The sequence below is a fragment of the Bombina bombina genome, chromosome 1 (assembly GCF_027579735.1).
Source record: "Bombina bombina isolate aBomBom1 chromosome 1, aBomBom1.pri, whole genome shotgun sequence".
Classification (NCBI taxonomy): Eukaryota; Metazoa; Chordata; class Amphibia; order Anura; family Bombinatoridae; genus Bombina; species Bombina bombina.
The window spans coordinates 826,376,139-826,392,220 of record NC_069499.1 but is presented as its reverse complement, the minus strand read 5'-3'; the positions used below and the strand labels follow the sequence as shown (position 1 = coordinate 826,392,220).

At 36.2% G+C, this 16,082-nt stretch overlaps 1 protein-coding gene across 3 annotated transcripts in view; it reads right to left on the bottom strand.

The window, feature by feature from the left end:
• The window catches only part of SNTB2 (syntrophin beta 2), a 92,247-nt gene extending 78,998 nt beyond the window's left edge, over nt 1-13,249 (bottom strand). For all 3 annotated transcript variants that reach the window (XM_053699416.1, XM_053699417.1, XM_053699418.1), the window contains exon 1: nt 12,635-13,249. In XM_053699416.1, coding sequence (XP_053555391.1) covers nt 12,635-13,196 — 562 coding nt within the window. In that variant the 5' untranslated portion in view covers nt 13,197-13,249. The remainder of the gene's footprint in view (nt 1-12,634) is intronic.
• Between the last annotated feature and the right edge of the window lie 2,833 nt (nt 13,250-16,082).

Here is a 16,082-nt window from a genome sequence, read left to right as displayed (position 1 = left end):
TACCTTAGGTAGAAAGGAATAGCTAGACGAAGAACAGCCTTATCCTGATGAAAAAATCAGAAAAGGAGATTTGCATGACAAAACTGTAAGTTTAGAAACCATTCTAGTCGAATAAATAGCTATAAAAAAAGAACCTTCCAGGATAAAAGATGAAGGTCTAAACCAAGGCTCAAAAGGAGAAGTTTGAAGAACCCTCAAATCCAAATTAAGATTCCAAGGAGGAAAAACTGGACGAATAACTGGTTTCATTCTGATCAAAGCCTGAACAAAGGTTTGAAAATCTGGCATTTCAGCTATTTCTTATGAAACAAAACTGAAAGAGACAATATCTGACCCTTCAGAGAACTGGCTGACAAAACCTTTAAACAGACCCTACTGCAGGAACTCAGGAACTCTAGTAATTAAGAAAGAATTTCAGCTATAACGTTTGCGAGTACACCACGCAAAAAAAGGTTTTCCAGACCTTATAATAAATACATCTGGTAACAAGTTTCCTAGCCTGAATCATGGTGTCAATAACCTTGTCAGAAAAACCTTACTGAGACAGCACTAGGTATGTAATCCCTATGCCGTCAAATGCAGAGTTTGGAGAAAGTAAAAAAAAGAACGTTGAGAGAGAAGATCTCTTCTTAGAGAAAGCATCCAAGGCGGGCACGAGGACATCTTAACCAGATCCGCAAACCAAATCCTACAAAGCTACTAGCTGAAGAAAGGAGGCCCCCTGAATAAAGAAACGGTGAATCTGCCACCAAGTTAGTGACTATCTTGTCCTGTGATCTTAAAGGATGCTCTGAGACAAATTCTTTGTGCATTTGGAGGGTACAAATATGAAATCTGGCAAATGGAAACGCATCTGAGGCAGCCTGTTGCAGCTTCAGTCTGTGCTGATCTAATAGGGACAAACACTAGGGTGCTGTAGCCAGACCAAACTGATAATGCTTGTCTAGAACAGCAAATCTAAGGACTCGGCATGATCTTGGTGAATAGAGATTGTTTGCAAAACAACAGTAACCTTAAAGGGATAGAAAGGTCAAAAATGAAATATGCATGGGTGCATTTCCATTTGAAATATAAGCATTTTTGCAATATACTTCCATTAGCAAAAATGCTTCTAGTAAAAGTTTTTACAGTTTTTCTGCGGCATAAGTACAGGCCTGTGCACCAGTATATAAACACCCCAAAAGATCTTTTACTGCCTGGCTAATAACTCCTTCTCTATCCATCTGATTAACAGGTTACTGCGAGGATGTAATGGGCCTCATAGAGGACCCCTCTCAAAAACCAGTAGGTCACGTTCATCTCACTCCTCATCAAGAAGGCAAAAGAAAATGGGAAGTAGGAGGGATTTAAAGCTCTGATGTGTTGGAGTATGTTGGGGTGTATTTTGCCTCCTCCTAGTGGTCAGGAGCGAAATTCCCACATGTAATGACTCGTCGACTCTCGCCATATAATGAAAACAAAAAAACTAGCTTTGATAAAAAAATGTTTTAAAAAACTAAAAAAGGTTAACACGTTTAAATAGTGTTCTTTATATGCATGAAAAAAAATATTAGTGTTTACTGTCCCCTTTTATACAAATACATAGTATATATTCTATTACCAACTGAACACAATTATAACTGCCCGCAGTATAAATATTTTATAAATAGATTTTTCAGATTGATTTAAATTCCAGGGAAAGCTAGGAAAAAAAAATAATGAAAAGTTTGTTTACTATGCATGATTAAAGGGATATGAAACATAAATATTTTCTTTTATGATTCATATAGAGCATTCGATTTCCAACTTTCCAATTTCTATTATCTAATTTGTTTCATTATCTTGGTATCCTTTCTTGAAAAGTATACCTATATAGGTTTAGGAGCTGCTGATTGGTGGCTGCCCACATATCTCTCATGTTATTGGCTCATCCATGTGCATTGCTGGGGGGTTTTCAACAAAGGATACCAAGATAATGAAGCAAATTAGAAAATAGAAGAATTGGAAAGTTGTTTAAAATTGTAATCTCTACCTGAATCCCGAAAAAAATTTTTGGGGGTTTCTTATACCTTTAATCAATTTATAGGGAGAGAGAATTGTAAATTGATCATCACATGTTAAAAAATGGATGATGGATAATTAACATCTCAGCACTTTTAGTTTTTATTAAATGTTACATTAAAAGGGATGGTAAAGTCAAAATTAAATTTTCATTGTTTAGATAGAAAATGCAATTTTAAACCAATTTCCAATTTACTTATGTTATCAAATATTCTGCGTTCTCTTGGTATCTTTTGTTGAAAATCAGGGACGTAAGCTCAGGGGCATACATGTGTCTGGAGCACTTTATTGCAGCAGTTTTGTAAGAATGTTATCCATTTGCTAGAGCACTAGATAGCAACACTATTTCCTGCCATGTAGTGCTCCAGATACCTACCTAAATATCTCTTTAAAGGGACGACACTGAACCCAAATTTTTTCTTTTGTGATTCAGATAGAGCATGCAATTTTAAGCAACTTTCTAATTTATTCCTATTATCACATTTTCTTCATTCTCTTGGTATGTTTATTTGAAAAGCAAGAATGTAAGTTTAGATGCCGGCCCATTTTTGGTGAACAACCTGGGTTGTCCTTGCTGATTGGACAGCACCAATAAAAAATTGCTGTCCATGGTTCTGAACCAACAATTTGCTGGCTCCTTAGCTTAGATGCCTTCTTTTTCAACTAAAGATAGCAAAAGAATGAAGAAAAATTGATAATAGAAGTAAATTAGAAAGTTGATTAAAATTGCATGCTCTATCTGAATCATGAAAGAAAAAATTTGGGTTCAGTGTCCCTTTAACACAAAATATTTTGGGAATCAAGCAAATCTGATAATAGTAAAGTAAAAAGGATTTTTTTTTAAAAAATTGTATGCTCTGTCTGAATCAAAAAAGAAAGTTTAAACAACTTTAATGTCCCTTTAAATGATATAAAATTATATTGTTTGCATAACCAAAAATAATCTGGAGGGATTTATAGGCATACAGCTTTAATTTGCATTACTATACAATAGAAGAATATAATATTAAACAAACTATGTTCTGAGTCTTGCTTCAGACATACGAACCTATATGTAATGGTAAAAAGATTAGTAGCCAAACAAATCTATACATCTATATAATACAGTGGTATCAGCCAAAGGTAGATCCTGAGAAGTTACAGTTTCAGCAAGGATCAGACTTAAACACTGACCATTATTATACCACACAATATAGAACATTAAAGGGACAGTCAACACAATAATTTTTGTTGTTTTAAAAGATATATAATCCCTTAATTACCCATTCCCTAGTTTTGCAAAACCAACACAGTTATAATAATACACTTTTTACCACTGTGATTACCTTGTATCTATGCCTCTGCAGACTGCCCCCTTATTTCAGTTCTTTTGACAGACTTGCATTTTAGCCAATCAGTGCTCACTCCTCAGTAAATTCACGTGCATGAGCTCAATGTTATCTATATGAAACACATGAACTAACGCCGTCTAGTGGTGAAAAACTGTCAAAATGCATTTACATTAGAGACGGCCTTCAAGGTCTAAGAAATTAGCATATGAACCTAGGTTTAGCTTTCAACTAATACCAAAATTGGTGACAAAAGTCAATTGCAAAGTTGTTTAAAATTACATGCTCTATTTGAATCATGAAAGTTTTTTTTGGACTTGACTGTCCCTTTAAGCACCTGATGAGAGAGGTATATAGTAGGGATGGGCAAATGCTTTCCAACATTCGAAAAATGAAACAAATTTTAACACATTTGTTCGTTTCGAATTTCGAATGTTTGTAAAACATTCAAATGTTCATTTAATGTAATAGTATTTATAATGTTTTGTTTAAATGTAATATTAGATTCAAATTTTTCTAATAATTTGATTCGAACTATGCAATATTTGAATTGGAAAAATTCATATTGATATATATGTAATAGTATTTATAATGGCTTCTTTAAATCTAATATTCGAATTATGCAATTTTTGAAATAGAAAGATGCAAATTGATATATTTGTATCTATTATGTATCAATTTACTAAATTCCCTACCACATGAACTATTGGACTTCTGAATAGTATTTGTTAAAGTGAATGTTACATTTTGAATGTAGATATTCAATCTAATTATAAACATTTGAAAATGAAAGTAACATTTGAAAGTAACATTTGACTAAATAATATACTATAGTCAACAACACATAATACAGCAATTTAGACTGATTTGGTGTCACACAATGACTATGTATCCAAGGCTGTAAGTAAAACCTAGAACATATTGTACAGGCCAGGGGTGCTCAATAGGTAGATCGAGATCTACCAGTAGATCGCGAAGGCGCTGCTGGTAGATGGGCATTGCCCTTAAAAGGGCATTTAGCTCTTTTACATTGCCCAAACCCTAATCTAAAAATAAAACCCACCCAAAAAACCTTAAATAACCTAACACTAACCCCGACGATCCACTTACAGTTTTGGAAGACCGAACATCTATCCTCATCCAGCCGGCGAAGTCCTCATCCAAGCGGGCAGAAGTCTTCATCCAAGCAGGCAGAAGTCTTCATTGAAGCGGCCAGAAGTCTTCATTGAAGCGGCCAGAAGTCTTCATCCAGACGGCATCTTCTATCTTCATCCATTCGGCGCAGAGCGGGTCCATCTTCAAGACATCCGGCGCGGAGCATCCTCTTCATACGGTCTCAGCCGTACACTGAAGGTTACCTTTAAGGAATCAAAGATGGCATCACTTGAATTCCTATTGGCTGATAGAATCCAATCAGCCAATATAATGCAAGCTCAATCCTATTGGCTGATTGGATCAGCCAATAGGATTTTTTCACCTTTAATTCCTATTGGCTGATAGAATTCTATCAGCCAATAGGAATTCAAGGGACGCCATCTTTGATGACGTCCCTTAAAGGGAACCTTCAGTGTACGGCTGAGACCGTATGAAGAGGATGCTCCGCGCCGGATGTCTTGAAGATGGACCCGCTCTGCGCCGGATGGGTGAAGATAGAAGATGCCGTCTGGATTAAGACTTCTGCCCACTTGGATGAAGACTTCTGGCCGCTTGGATGAGGACTTCTCCGGTTGGATGAGGACTTCTCCAGTTGGATGAGGATGGATGTCCGGTCTTCCAAAACTGTAAGTGGATCGTCGGGGGTTAGTGTTTGGTTTTTTAAGGGTTTTTTGGGTGGGTTTTATTTTTAGATTAGGGTTTGGGCAATGTACAAGAGCTAAATGCCCTTTTAAGGGCAATGCACATCCAAATGCCCTTTTCATGGCAATGGTTAGCTTAGGTTTATTTAGATAGATTTTTATTTGGGGGGTTTGATTGTGTGGGTGGTGGGTTTTACTGTTGGGTGGTTGTTTGTATTTTTTTTACAGGTAAAAGAGCAGATTTCTTTGAGGCAATGCCCTGCAAAAGGCCCTTTTAAGGGCCATTGGCAGTTTAGTGTAGGCTAGGGTTGTTGTTTTTTTTATTTTGGGGGGCTTTTTATTTTGGTAGGGCTAATAGATTAGGAGTAATTTGTTTTTAATTTTTGATAATTTCTTTTTTTATTTTGTGTAATTTAGTGTTTATTTTTTTTTGTCATTTAGATAATTGTATTTTGTTAATTTAATTTATTTAATTTTATTGTAATGTTAGGTGCTAGTGTAACTCAGGTTAGGTTTTATTTTACAGGTAACTTTGTATTTATTGTAACTAGGTAGGTAGTAAATAGTTAATAACTATTTATTAACTAGTCTACCTAGTTAAAATAAATACAAACTTACCTGTGAAATAAAAATAACACCTAAGCTAACTACAATGTAACTATTAATTATATTGTAGCTAGCTTAGGGTTTATTTTACAGGTAAGTACTTATTTTTAAATAGGAATTATTTAGTTATTAATAATAAGTTTTATTTAGAATTATTTTAATTATGTTAAAGTTAGGGGGTGTTAGGGTTAGACTTAGGGTTAGGGTTACGTTAGGGGTTAATATATTTATTAAGTGTTACTGATGTGGGAGGCCAGAGGTTTATGGGTTAATAACTTTAGTATAGTGACGGCGGCGACATTGGGGGCGGCAGATTAGGGATTAATAAGTGTAGGTAGGTGTCGGTGACGTTGGGGCGGCAGATCAGGGGTTAATAAATTTATGTAGGTGGAGGCGACATTGGTTGCGGCAGATTAGGGGTTAATAAATTTATGCAGGTGGCGGCAACATTGGAGCGGCAGATTAGGGGTTGATAAGTGTAATGTAGGTGGCGGTGATGTTAGGGGCGGCAGATTAGGGGTGTTTAGACTCAGGGTTTATGTTAGTGTGTTAGGTTTAAACATACATTTTTTTTTCCCCATAGACATCAATGGGGCTGCGTTACGGAGCTTTTGTTTCCGCAATCGCAGGTGTTAGGCTTTTTTTTATCCGGCTCTCCCCATTGATGTCTATGGGGAAATCGTGCACAAGCACGTCAAAACACCGCTTGTATTTGGGTGAAGCATGGAGCTCAACGCAACCATATCCCCCGTACAAGCCGTTTTTTTTGCAAACTTGTAATAGCAGTGCTATGAAAGGTGAGTGGTGAAAATAACTTACAAATAATTAGCGAGCCAACCATAACGCAAAACTCGTAATCTGGCTGACAGTTTGCAACACTAAACACTCTAATTTTTTTACTTCCAAACATACCACCCACACCCAATTTCAATTTACCAAACCAGCACCTAACACTATCTAAAACTTGACAGCATAATTACTTTGGAATATTTTTTAATGTCATGGGACACGCTGGTTTAGTTGTATATGCCTGTAAAACATCATGAACTTAAAATTAATAAAAAATGACACCCTTTTTTAGAATAACTTAAAATGAATATATTTCTATCTATCTAAATCTATATCTATCTTTCTATATCTATCTATAATATGTATATCTATCTCTTTAAATATATATATATATATATATATATATATATATATATATATATATATATATATATATATATATATATATCTACACACACAGCATGAAACAGTATGTCACTAAAATATCTCCTGTTTAGGAATGTTTAGGCTTAGAGAAAGATGGGAATTTTTTTACACTTACACCCTTCACACCCCTCTCAGACCATTAATACCCTGCACTGATCCCTGCTTCTTTTGGTTAGGGAAAGAATGGTTTCATTTCACACTAAACACATGCGGCAATAGATTCAGTGCACACACGTTGCACACAAACACACCCTGCGCCTGGGGACTCAGCTCCTCCTTCCTCTCCAGATGCTGACTGGTCAAATGTTTCCAGCTGAGGCTAACAAATATTAACTCTTTTTATTCCTTGCTAAATGATTTTTTTTATTTTTATTAGCAGAGACATTCTACGTTTCCAATCTGGATCCACGTCAGTTTTTTTTTCCAACTTGCTTGTCCAGTACACAAATTTAAAAATGTTATGAGTCAAAACAAAGATATACACTTGTCTTCAAAGGAATTGTAAACAAGCAATGCTTTCCAAAGAGAAAATGTAAACATATATACACAAATTAAAGGGATAGAGTACTGTAAAACTGGATTCCCCTTAATGTGTTTCAAATTACTTATTGTACCAGCTGCAGAGTATACAGTGTAAGGGGAATTGCTCCTTTAGATCATTTATATCAAATAACTGTTCTTGATCTTTTAAACTACAACTTATAATAATGAGCTGAGCTTGCAGCGAGAGCAGACCTCCTTATCTTAGCAGTCTCTATACACACAAAGACTGCCCAAAATGCCCATGTCTAGCCCAAAACTTTGAGAGAACAACTAAAAATATCACCTCCCACAGATATTGTAATTTCTTCTGCTGTCTCTTGTTTGCGTACTGAAATTTATGTGGCAGTTTCAAGAGGCAAAAGCCATTCTTTCAAATTAAAAAATAAAGTTTAAGGATTTATTTGTAATCAACCAACTTAATACACTCTAGCAGGTAAAATTAACCATTGGGTACACATTAAGGGGGGGGGGGGGATTACAGTAAACTGTTCTTTTTTTAAGGAAACATACAAACATATGCATTGGATCCACACCGGAGGAAATTAAATAGGAGCACTCTGCATAGTTCCCAAGATTTAAAAAAGAAAATTTAAAGGACACATTGCAGAAGAGCAATTACTAATGATAATTGCACACAACATGCACAGGAATATTACATATTATTATTTAATCTAATCTGTAAACTGCAGATTTACAGAAGCCAGTTTAACAAATTAGATATATTATTGTATTATTCTGCTGTTCTAATATAAAGTGCAGGAGACTCATGTTCGCCAACTTACAAACAAATATATCCATAAGGTCAACAGAGACCTCAAGTCTAATTGCCCCAGTCTGGCATCCGTGCCAAGCCCACACCTCAGGACAGACTCCAGGGGACAATATTACCACTGAACAGGAGGCCAAAAACCTTGGATTGGAACAGGGCTCAGCTATTCTCAAAAGTCTCAAAAAAATCTGATTTTCCATATTACTTATAACTCTATATAACACATAGATATCACAAACCATAATGTATGTTCTTAAAGGACCACTAAGTAGAATTGCATAATTAACAGGTGCATAATAAAAATACAATGATTTAACACCTACTCTGAACTTCAAATAAGCATTAGATTTTTTTCTGACATATTTATTTTTTCTCCCATTTTCCGGCCCCCTATATCATATGACAGACATCAGCCAATCAGAGACTAGTATACTAAAATCCTGTGATTTTGTGCACATGCTCAGAAGGTTCTTGTTCTCCATAAAGCGTGAATATAAAAAGACTGTGCAAAATTAGATAATGGAAGTAAATTGGAAAGTTTCTTAAAACTGCATTTTCTATCTCAATCATAAAAGTTTATTTTGACTTGAGTGTCCCTTTAAGTCAGACTAGTAACTATTTCTTTATGCTCTTTATAGTGAAAAGCAAAAGCTTCATATTGACCAGTATTTATTTCCAGTAATCTGTCAAACCTCCATATAACTGACTAATAGTTTGTATGTCCTAACATTTTGAAATGCGTTCTCCCTACAGTATTTTTCAACATTCTTAGGGGTCGATTTATCAAACCCTTCGGCAGCCTTTGCCTGCCTATGACTGCAGGTTCCTACAAGACAACCTGCAGTCCTTATTTAACAAGCAGCGGTCATCAGACCGCTGCTTCCCTAATCTTTTGCCACCTCTTCGGTGGCGAATGTCAATTTCCCCTGGTCTCGTCCAACCGGGGAGATTGACAGCTCCTGCCCGTGCGTGATTGGCTTTGCGCAGGCAGGGGGCAGTGTTGCACAAGAGCGAAAAATTGCGTTCTTGTATAATGCTGAATTCCGGCAGCAGAATTCAGCCCACCAGAGGCGAGCTGTATGTCTCTATACAAATACCACTATCTAGCTCCTAAAAGTATGTCTGGCTCCTAAATATTTTTACTGGCCCTTAAATGCTAAACAGATTTCTTGAACCCTGCTCTAAAGTGTTAGCCAGAAATCACCAGCTAGCTCCCAGTAGTGCATTATTTCACCTGAGCCTACATAGATATGCTTTTTCACAAAAGATACTAAGTGAACAATGTAAATTTGATAATAAAAGTAAACTGAGAACTCCCTTAAAATTGCATGCTCTATCTAAACCCAATAGAAAACACAATGTCCATCGCACTATAAATAATCATTTTCTTTTATTTGACAGACATCAAGCCAGACATCAAGCAACATTTCGGGTATACTTAACGCTTATTCATGCATGAATAAGGGTTAGGTATACTCGAAACGCCGCTTGATGTCTGTCATTGCTGCTGTTCAAGGTTGTGTTACTCTATCTAAACCCAACGTTCATGTTCTGTTAGCTCCTCTGCAGGGGTTAAACATTTACATTCTAATGCAAAAATAGATTGCTCTATTTCTTGTGTCGAATATATAGTTTTTTTGCACTAGAGTTCCTAATTAATTAAAGTTCAGATTACGAGTGGAGCGCAAAATATAGTTTACGCGAGCATGATATTTGCGCTCCACTCAGTAATAACAGTGCACGCAAATGTGCGCTGGTATTACAAGTTAAGTGCAATGCAAACACGACCTTGCGTTCGCATTGCATGGAAGCTTTGCACTCACAAGAGTGCGCTTCCATGGGCTCCAATGTGAACGTCCTTCTCATGCGCAGGGTAGGGGATAAGTCGTGCAGCGATGGGCAGCATAAGTTAAATATATATGTATATGAATCTATATATATATATATATATTTATGTGTTTATATGTGTATATACACATATTAACAAACAAATAGATATGTATATAACACACGGTTCCCCAAAGATCGCAATGTAAAGGCACTTTTCAGTGGGTGTTTTTTTTCTAACACCCGCCAACTTTAAACCCTAAAAACTGCTTTGTGCATTTATTTTTTATTTTAAAAAAAGCTAAAAAAATTTATATAAAAAAACAGTACAATATACTTTATTTTGGGGGCAATTGGGGCACTTTTGGAAAATTAACCAGAGATCTGATCTCTGGTTAATTTTTGGAACGCTAATGGCTGGTTATTTATCGTGCCCGTAAACGGGTGAATTTGCCCGTTAACAGGCGTGCGATAAATTAGCGATCCACTTGTAATCTAGCCCTAAGTCTTAATCTTATAAGTAAAGCCTCTTTAAGGAGCCACAGCCAATTGGGAGCAGCATACACAAGTAGCCACCAATCACTGGTTATGTGTTGTAAGGAACACTAAGGCAGACATTTTACCTTTAGAGCATTTTATTTTTACTTGACAATGTCCTTTCAAGGACTTAGATGATGTTTTTCTATACATGTTTATGATGTCATATGCAGGAATTTATTGCACTGTAAATTAACACTGTAGCTTAGAGTCACAAGCCTGCTGCAATAGTCACTCTCTTTAAACTTGCGACTACAGGTTATGTCACCTGCCTGATATTCCTATAACAAATCATTCTGTGCTCCTCCTGTATATTCATATAACAGATCATCAAAATCTTCCAATTGTCCCACTGGCTTGGAGCACCTACCTATAACCTAATATTACCATTCCTAAGTAAATTCTCATTTTAACCGCTCCTCAAGCTCCATATGTATAATTAGAATCTTTTATTTATAAAGTCCCAACACGAAACACAGCTCTGTAGAGTGATTTTGCATATATTACATATACGTCATTACAGAATGGGTGTCAATAGAGAAGGCATATGGGGTATAATCAGGTGAGCAGATTCTATATAAGTTTTAAAAGACTATTGGAATAAGTAATATATTACACTATATAGTGTTCCTAGTTCTCTCTGTTGTGTGCTTTACTATCCCTGTTCTTCTTGTAGATACCGTGTTGCTATTGGCTTAAACAGGAATAGTAGCCTAATGAGAGACTTTACTGTATCAAAATACAGAGACAAATAATGTTTTAATACAGAGCTAGAAACATTGTTTATCTCTCTCTCTCTCTCTCTCTCTCTCTCTATATATATATATATATATATACATACACACACACACACATTGGTGGAAACTTCACCCTGCTTAAAAGCTGCTTGTGTGTGTAAATATAAATAAATAAAACATTTATATATTCAAATCCACAAAGCCTTGTTTAGCACAACTTACAAATACAGAGTTTAGATATATCTTTGGGAGTGCTGTCAACAAGACAAAATAGTTACAAAACATGGGGCAATTAGCAAAGATCCACTAGAAAATAAACAATTGTTATATGCAGCAACAACAACAAAAGGCCATCAAATATCACCTAAATGTTAGTCACACAATATGGACTTATTCTGCTTAGCCAACTTACAAGGTGTGTGTGTGAGTACAAAATGTACTTATTACATATTATAACATATTTCTTAAAACCCTATAATATTGTTATATATGAGTAGGTACAATCTGCTGTTTTGTGGCAGGGCTAAGATCTTTCACACTGCAGAAAATGTTCATTAATTGTATAGCAGATGCTTTAAATACCTGTGTTAGGGTCTGTTTGTCAGAAATAAATTTAAACAAAACAAACAGTGACATTTTCAAATTCCCAAGATTCCACTTTAACTGAAGAAAGGCAAAAGACATAGCCTATCCCCTGGTTACTCTGACAGGAGTGTACATAAGTGTGAGATATTCCTTATTAATACCGAGGTAAAACCGATTATAAATGTATGCAGACTCAGCAAATCCTCCTGCTTTGTATGTGAGCTGGGAACAGGGGAGAGCACTAAAGAAAGCAAATGATGTGCAAGGATGGGGTTAAATCTGATTCATATCGTTTAGTATTTGGCAGTTCTCCTGTGTAGGAGAAAAAAAATCTGTCTGCAAAGCTTGTAATTCTTCACAACATCAGTTTGCCATTTGTATGTTCTGGAAACTGACAGCCAGGAAAGTGTTTTATATCAACATCTGGAATGCTGCAATGAAAAAAAGTACTAGAAAGTATGCAGACGTTTAGAAATGCTACATTCTAGAGTAATAAGCTGCCATCAAGTACTTTATCTTTAGATTTATTGTTATGTTTTATGATAATCTCTATAGATCAGTGGCAAATACATTAGAGCATTACAAATACAGAATAACTATGTGTTTAAGCAGTTTACAGTATTTCCCTCCAATACCGGATCCAGTTCTTACCCTCCAGTGTCACCTCCTTCCCAGCTTTTTTGAGCACCTGTACTGCTTGATCATGGGTGGCATTTCGCAGGTCGTTCCCATTAACAGATAGGATGGCATCTCCTACTCTTAGTGCTCGGCTCTGATCTGCTGCCAGTTTGGGGAAGATCTTGGAGATGAGGATAGGCATTCGATTTTCTTGACCACCCTTAATACTGATTCCCAGACCACCAACTTCTTGTTTCACCACTCGTACTTTCCTCACCGCTTCACAACCCAGTTCTGCAGTTGGACTGTCTAAAGGAAACCGAGTCCCGGGACTGCCAAGTCCAGATTCTGAGCCATAATCTGACCCTGTCCTGGGAGAACTGGTCTCAGAGCGTCCAGAGGCAGAAAGTCCTCTGCGGGGAGAGCTTGGGGCCAGCTCAGTGCCATTACTGAGACCATTGAGTGCTCCACAAGGTTCTGGTTCCGATGTCAGGGTCAGGCTCTCCCCTGTTAGCTCAGCCTGTACACGCACCCAGTGATCATGCAGAAGAAGGTCCAGGAGTCCAGACTTAGAAGCTCGAGTCCAGACAGCCATAGTGAGAGGGGACAGAAGGTGCTTGCACAGGGAGAGACAGACACTTCCTGCCAGCTTCAGTTCTCAGTGACCAAACCCTCCCCCGGTCTCGTCATTTCACCGTGGCAAACACAGAGGGGGCAGCACCATCTAGTGACAAGAATAGGAACATTCTGACACAACTAGAATACAGCATAACCTGAAGTGAATACTTCTGAATGGCACTAGCCTGACACAACACTACTAGAAAATTTAGCAATCTGAGAGCTCAGAGAAACATAATAAAATAAGCACAAGAGCAACTTGATGAAGTGACAGAAGTGGCTCATATTATTGGGAAGTAAACCTGGAAATGTTTAAGAAGTATTGGATTTGCTTATATTATTCAGCATTATCTTTATTTGGAAAGTGACAACATATACAGATAGCACAATGAATGAATATACTTAGACAGAAGGATTACACGGCCCAGCTCCCTTGAAAACTTACAATCTATCAAAGTACAGTAGGGGACCAATAATTATGATGTCAGTCAGACGATAATGTATAGATGTGAATACATAAAATCACTGAAAAAGGAACCAGGCGTAACACAGGCTTATTAACAGGTTTGCACAAGAATTCATTCATGGAAGTAAAAGGTGGAGTAATTCATGACAGACATTCAGTGTTGATGATGATGGAATGCAGGGTTTTCAGTAAAACTAATTCTTAAACGTGTGCAATTAATAATTTATTAAATTTTTGATTATTTTAAAATTAACATTTCAATCAACACTTAACTGTAATCATGAACATTTAAATAATTATATTTAATTTGTGTACACATTTCATTTAAACGTGTGATTTGAACTTTATAGTTTTTATTTTTTTTTATCCTTTAAATATTGAAATATGTGCAAAATATGTGGCAAATGGTAGTAAACATACAATTACAGTTGTTCTTTTTTATATATATATATTATATATATTATATTATATATATTTTTAAAGAAAAACGAATCCTGCAGACAAAAGCTGGAGGGTCATTCCTTTTTCTTTGTTTTTCTTTTTATAAACATAACAATGTTTCACCCAGAGCACGTCTGCAGTTCTGTTATATTTATGTTGGTACAGAGCTGCATAATGAGTGAGTCTATATAAATCTTTTTGGTGCTGGATTAGTTAGTTTTATTTATAAGTTTATATATACATACATATACAGTATATATACCGGTATATATATATATATATATATATATATATATATACACATACATACACACACTCACTCACACAGTATATATATATATATATATATATATATATATATATATATATATATATATATATATATATATATATATATATATATTCCAAAAGAAATGGTCGCACTCTCAGGTCTTTTAGTGAAAAATCGTGGTAAATTTTAATGAAACGTTTTCGGGGTATTCTTCCCCATCATCAGCATCATGATGCTGATGATGGGGAAGAATACCCCGAAAACGTTTCATTAAAATTTACCACGATTTTTCACTAAAAGACCTGAGAGTGCGACCATTTCTTTTGGAATATTGACTGCATGTTGGCACCCGGGCAGATGACCATTGGAGGGTAACACTGTACAACTGATGGGTTTATATATATATATATATATATATATATATATATATATATATCTGTGTGTGTATCTAAAGTTATAATTGTACAGTAACACAGTTTTATCTGTCTACGCTACATGCGTTCCTATACATTCAAATATATAACTGCCATAATTATTATAACGATAACAGCAAAGCTAGTTCCTTCAGGCTTGTAAAAATCCCTTTATTCAGCAAAACATTTGGATCATAGACTTTAAAAACATAATTTATGCTTACCTGATAAATTTATATCTCTTGTAGTGTAGTCAGTCCACGGGTCATCCATTACTTATGGAATATATCTCTTCCTAACAGGAAGCTGCAAGAGAATCACCCAAGCAGAGCTGCTATATAGCTCCTCCCCTCACATGTCATATTCAGTCATTCGACCAAAACCAGACGAGAAAGGAGAAACTATAGGGTGCAGTGGTGACTGGAGTTTAATTAAAATTTAGATCTGCCTTAAAGACAGGGCAGGCCGTGGACTGACTACACTACAAGAGAAATAAATTTATCAGGTAAGCATAAATTATGTTTTCTCTTGTTAAGTGTAGTCAGTCCACGGGTCATCCATTACTTATGGAATACCAATACCAAAGCTAAAGTACACGGATGAAGGGAGGGACAAGGCAGGAACATTAAACAGAAGGAATCACTGCCTGAAGTACCTTTCTCCCAAAAATAGCCTCTGAAGAAGCAAAAGTGTCAAATTTGTAAAATTTTGAAAAAGTGTGAAGTGAAGACCAAGTTGCAGCCTTGCAAATCTGTTCAACAGAGGCCTCATTTTTAAAGGCCCAGGTGGAAGCCACAGCTCTAGTAGAATGAGCTGTAATCCTTTCAGGAGGCTGCTGTCCAGCAGTCTCATAGGCTAAACGTATTATGCTACAAAGCCAAAAAGAGAGAGAGGTAGCCAAAGCCTTTTGACCTCTTCTCTGTCCAGAGTAAACGACAAACAGGGAAGAAGTTTGACGAAAATCTTTAGTTGCCTGCAAATAGAACTTCAGGGCACGGACTACGTCCAGATTATGCAAAAGTCGTTCCTTCTTTGAAGAAGGGTTAGGACACAGTGATGGAACAACAATCTCTTGATTGATATTCCTGTTAGTAACTACCTTAGGTAAGAACCCAGGTTTAGTACGCAGAACTACCTTGTCTGAATGCAAAATCAGATAAGGAGAATCACAATGTAAGGCAGATAACTCAGAGACTCTTCGAGCCGAGGAAATAGCCATCAAAAACAGAACCTTCCAGGATAACAGCTTGATATCAATGGAATGAAGGGGTT